Here is a 6,000-nt window from a genome sequence, read left to right as displayed (position 1 = left end):
GCTGCCCATTGTATGCAAATAAGTAAAACATTAAGATGACTATAGTTTAAAAAGTGGATAAACCTAGGCTTTTCCATTTTATTTGCACCACATCTCGGTGATGCGGATAGTGACTGCTTTAGTGTTTGCTCCGTGCATTGTGCTCCTTTTTTTACCTAACATGGTACCTTGTGTAAATGATTCCACCACAGAAAGCTGATTTTTAGTGGGAGTTTGTTTGTGTTCATGTTCGCCTTGTAAAGAGATACACTTCCCCAGGCCGGCTCGATGCTGTTGTGCTGCTGCCTTTTATAAACAAACTTTGCAGCGTGCTACTTGTTCCACACCTGTTGCCGCAAATCTAAACCACTGACAACACTTTTCCTTTCTTGGGGACAAATTAGCATTAACCATCTTTTACTGGGTGTGTGATCTCTGATAAAGAAATAAGAGGGCAAGCAGAAGCTAAAAAAGCTCAGGGAGGGAGGGGCAAAAGTATGCCGGAGGTGGAGGAAAAAAAACATGGATGATTTTTATTTTAAATCGTCTGCGACAAAAAACAGCATTTTATCCATAAATTCAATTTAACGCTCAGGCATATCTATAATAATAATATACCAACGTTATGATTGTGACTTATTGAAAGCAGGTGTTTTGTTTTATTGTGTAAGTTCAGTGTTTCCCACAGGTCAGGCATCTATTTGTGGTGGTGTGGTCGGGCGGCATGGGAGAAGGGGGGGTGGGGTTCGGGGTGGGGGCAGCGGCGATGACCAAGAAGAACGCAGAGTTGGAATATAATTACAACACTTTATGTACATATTTATATAATATGTAATTACAAGCTCCATTCACAGACAGAGTCCCATTGCTTTTAAGAGCGGTCAAGTGAGTCAAAAGCCGGAAAAAAAAAATATATATATATTTTTTTTATTTGTGGCGGCCGTAATTCTTTCGTGGCGGGCCGCCACAAATAAATTAATGTGTGGGAAACCCTGAAGTTGGCATTTATCATTGATATCATTAGGAGCCAGTATTAGGTTCTTTGCAGTTTCAACAAGTAAAATTTTGGACTTAAGACCATAATGAACATAATTTAGGACCCATTTTCTATCCAGACAGACAAAAAAGTACAAGCATTTTGTGGCAAGGACGCGGCACACATACCATCCTGTCTTGAGGGAGATGTTTCTATCAAACCTTATACAGCCACAGTTAACAAGCGATAAGCTCCTTGCCTCATGGCCACCTGGGCTGACAGAATGCTTACATACCTGGAGCACTAAACTGTCGGACTGAGGAAGCGCGGCTCTTGTCGTAGACACGGCTGAGACTTCCGCCCTTTGGCACAGCCCATGTTGCAGAGCTGATCCTGTTATCTCTCTCCTCGGCGGTATCATAGACCACCACGTGAGGTGCACGCTCGGTCAGGTTTTTGCTGTAATGGCTCAAGCCGTACTGGGCAATCTGGATGGCATAGAAGTAGCCCTGAGGACCCCATTGAGTAGACAGAGGAACACCTGTGTGGGGAGATAGGATGAAAATTACAAAGACTTATTGAAAAAAAAAGAAAAAAAAGAAGACTTCTTTTAAGTGTTGTCTTTCCCCCCAAAAATGCAACAACAAACAAGAAAAACTTGCCGACCTCCTAACTTTCCAAATTTATACCATTTGGAAACAGTAGGAATTAAAAGTCAAACACAAATTCAAATAGACAGCGTCGACATTGACTGGAAATCTCAAATTAAAAATATACAACATGAAGTGGCAAAAACACCTCAATAATGAATAAAGCAAAATATGTTTTGGACAAAAAAAACAACTTATTTTCTATTGTTCTCAAGTGTTATCATATCCAAGTTATTTTGTAGAAATATGGGAAAATACTGTAACTGCAAAAGTCAACTTCATTAACTAATTGTGTTAAGAAAAAAGTCAGTTAAGATAATGTCGGCGATGGACAACATTTTCAACACTATCGAATCAAAAATATTTAAATTCAAGAATATGGTGCTTTCACAAACTTAAAATTATGCAAACAGTTAACCTGCTACTCAAGAATGTGCAACGATGCTTCTCAACAGAAGAAGAAAATAACAGTGAATATTTTAATTTAAAATCTTTGTATTTTAATGCAACAAAATGTTGTTCTTATGTGTACTGTAAAATTCAGATTTGAATGACAATAAAAAGGAAGTCTAAGTCCAATTTACTTAAAATACTTAAAATCTTTAGCATCTCAGTATGTGGAATTAAATTATGAAATGGATTAAGCAAAGAAGTCAAACAATGTTCCTGTATATTCCATGTAAAGAAATTGTTCAACCTCAATTGAAGAACAGCATCTTGAATTTTATCTCTGAGACATAATACATAATGTATTACATATACAGCAAATAATGTGAATCACAATTAATTATTTATTCATTTGAACTTTATTGTTATATTTTTTCATGTAAACTGTTGATATTTATTTTGTTTGTGATACAGATTGAGACAATGGCAAGTAAACAAGTGAACACATTTTTTAGTAATTCCTGTAAAAAAGAAAATGCATAGGATTAAATACATTCTGCTTCTTTCTACTCCTTTTCGGACGTATTAGAGTGTGAAATCTTATATACGTCATGTATAGACTGTAACTTTCTGCACGTTTGAAAAAACTAGTACAACTAGGGCTGCAAATCTTTGGGTTTCCCACGATTCGATTCAATATCGATTCTTGGGGTTGCGATTCGATTATAAATAATTTTTTTCGATTCAACGCGATTCTCGATTCAAAAACGATATTTTTCCGATTCAAAACAATTCTGTATTCATTCAATACATAGGATTTCAGCAGGATCTATTCCAGTCTGCTGACATGCTAGCAGAGTAGTAGATTTTTTTAAAAAGCTTTTATAATTGTAAAGGACAATGTTTTATCAACTGATTGCAATAATGTAAATTTGTTTTAACTATTAAACAAAGCAAAAATATGACTTATTTTATCTTTGTGAAAACATTGGACACAGTGTGTTGTCAAGCTTATGAGATGTGATGCAAGTGTAAACCACTGTGACACTATTGTTCTTTTTTTTTATTTTTTACAAATGTCTAATGATAAAGTCAATGAGGGATTGATTGTATTGTTGTGTATTGTTTTGTTGGATTGATAAAAATAAATAGAAAATATATTTAAAAAAAAAATGAGAATAGATTCTGAATTGAACAACGTGAGAATCGCGATTCAAATTCGAATCGATTTTTTTCCCACACCCCTACTTACAACTATCTATATCTAAATGATCCAAACTCCATTTTAATTGTATTTTACTTTAATAATGTTCTTAAATTTACTCTCAAAATGTACAAACTTTCAATGTACGAACTAATAGTGGCCTACAGCTGTGATCAAAATTATTCAACCCCCACACAATGTTGGTGTTTTAGCAAGTTGGGACATTTATTCCGTATTTTGTTTATACTCATATCAAATAGACAAATGCAACTTAAATTGTAACACTGTATTTTACAAAATACCAAAAAAATACATTTTTCTTAATATCTCATTGCAAAATGATTCAACCCCCTAGTTACATGCATCTTTAGCACTTAGTAGAACACCCTTTGGCAGTAATGACATCCTTCAAACGTGATACATAACCGGACACAAGCTTCTTGCAACCATCTACAGGTATTTTAGCCCATTCCTCTTGGGCAAAGGCCTCCAGTTCATTCATATTCTTGGGCTTGCGTGCTGCAACTGCCTTCTTCAAGTCCCGCCACAGGTTTTCTATAGGATTTAGGTCTGGCGACTGTGAAGACCACACCAGAGTCTTCCAGCCCTTCTTCTGCAACCACTCTGATGTTGATTTGGAGGTATGCTTGGGATCGTTGTCCTGTTGGAAGGTCTAACGTCTCCCAAGCCTCAGCTTCGTCACTGACTTCATGACATTTGCAGCTAATATATCCTGCTAGGAAATAGATTTCATAATGCCTAGAACGCGCTGGAGATTCCCGGTACCTGAGGCCGAGAAACAGCCCCAGAGCATGATTGACCCCCCACCATGCTTAACAGTAGACAAGGTGTTCTTCTCTTTGTAAGCTTATTTTTTTCTCCTCCAGACAGAACGTTGATTCATAGGCCCAAAGAGTTCCAGTTTTGTCTCATCACTCCATAGAACAGTTTCCCAAAACCTTTGGGGTTTGTCCAGATGATTTTTGGCATACTGGAGTCTATTTTTCTTGTGCCTGGTAGTCAGAAGTGGGGTGTGCCTGGGAGTTCTGGTATGAAAGCCTTCATCTCATAGTGCGCGCCTTATTGTCTGGGACGAAACCTGCGTTCCCCCCTCTGCAATGTCCTGTTGTAGTTCCTCAGCTGTTCCTCAGCTGTTTTTCACCACTGTACGCACACAGCATCCTCTTTCTACCACGCCCTGGTAGTGTTTCCACTGTGCCTTTAGCTTTAAACTTGCGAATTATGCTCCCAACTGTGTCTCTTGGAATGTGTAATGTCTTTGCTATTTTCTTATATCCATATCCTTTCTTATGAAGAGAAATTACCTCCTCTCTTGACTTCATTGACCACTCCCTGGACTTCACCATGTTGCAAATACACCATTGACCATCTACAAGAAGCTGAGCGTCACGGTCTTTTTCAATCATTTTAATTGTTGCTCGTTATGGTTCTAATCACATCTACAGATGTTTTTAACACCTGATTGAAAAGACCTTATTCAAATTCTGTTCTTAAGAGTTATGATCTTCAAGGAGTTGAATAATTTTGTCAATGAGATATGAAGAAAAATGTCCTTTTTTGGTATTTTGTAAAATACAGTGTTACAATTTAAGTTGCTTTTGTCTATTTGACACATCTTCTTTATTTGATATGACTATAAAAAAATACGGAATAAATGTCCAACTTGCTATAACACCAAAATTGTGTGGGGGTTGAATAATTTTGATCACAACTGTAATATAGGGCGTGCTATTAGATGCTGTTTAGACTGCAAACAATGTACAATTTTAACAAATGCACCTTTCAAGAGCCCTGTGAGGTAGTTGGTTTTAAGGTCAGTGTTCCACTGTTGCTTATTTTGACAACACTTTTAACATTAAAATGCTTCTGCAAGCATTAGGAGAAAAGAGAAAGCCTGACTGTAATCTGATCTAATCTGCAGGACCGGAGGCCAGTTTTTCGTTTTATAGGAGACCAAAATAGCTCGGCCTGTAGAAAAACTGATTAAATGATAACTGACATCAACAACTTGTGACAGATAATTGTGTGTGAAATATGGGGCACGTTGCAGTCACGGAAGCTCTCTGAGGGCCGCTTCATGATATTGATCAGCCCCTTCCAGGATTTTGCAAAGTTGGGATGACACCAACTCACACTAATTCAACAATTCCTACAAATTACGCACGGTCTTGCAATGTTTGCCCGATATTCGGAATTAATCCTGTACATTTTGGCCAACAGAATTTGTCCCAGCAGTATTCAAACACGACGCAACTGTCTAACCGTTACAGGGGGTCTTTAACGTTTTCCAGACCAAAGACACCCAAACTGATGAAAATATGGAGCATATTACATATTCCGTATAAAATTGTGTTTTAATGTACTTTAAGAATATCCTAAACGTACCTTGCGGTTGTGCAAAACTAAGATTTTCAATAATATCGCAAGATTGCAGCAACCGTGCTAATCCCTAGCTATCTTAAATGCTAAGATTATTAAAATAATGCAGTGTAATTATTGATTCACGTTTTTATTTCAAACCTGCAAGGCAGCCATGTCACTGCCAATTTATAAACCAATGTTAATGTGTATATAAAGATTTAAAACATTTAAATTTGTAAAAAAAAATATGCCAGTGTAGTAGTAAAAAGAAAAGACAATTAATATAAAGTCGAAAAAAGCAAATAATTCACGACCCCCCCTCCTCAGTACCGCTGCAAACCTCCTGAGGAAGACCCCAGGTCAAACCAATCATATATCTCCCATCATAAAAAGGGGCGATTATACCGCAATTTTTCTAAAAT

The 6,000-nt window shown here is 37.0% G+C and overlaps 1 protein-coding gene across 5 annotated transcripts in view; it reads right to left on the bottom strand.

Annotated features, from left to right (window-relative positions):
• glceb (glucuronic acid epimerase b) overlaps window positions 1–6,000 on the bottom strand; it is an 83,275-nt gene that overhangs the window by 35,741 nt on the left and 41,534 nt on the right. For all 5 annotated transcript variants that reach the window (XR_009804292.1, XR_009804291.1, XM_061887444.1 and 2 more), the window contains exon 4: window positions 1,251–1,496. Coding sequence is in view for 3 of the 5 variants with exons in the window: in XM_061887444.1 (XP_061743428.1) it covers window positions 1,251–1,496 (246 nt within the window). In the remaining 2 variants the exon portion in view is untranslated. The remainder of the gene's footprint in view (window positions 1–1,250; window positions 1,497–6,000) is intronic.

This window comes from Nerophis ophidion, linkage group LG25 (assembly GCF_033978795.1).
Source record: "Nerophis ophidion isolate RoL-2023_Sa linkage group LG25, RoL_Noph_v1.0, whole genome shotgun sequence".
NCBI lineage: Eukaryota > Metazoa > Chordata > Actinopteri > Syngnathiformes > Syngnathidae > Nerophis > Nerophis ophidion.
The sequence above is the reverse complement of the archived record's forward strand: the minus strand, read 5'-3'. Positions and strand labels throughout refer to the sequence as shown.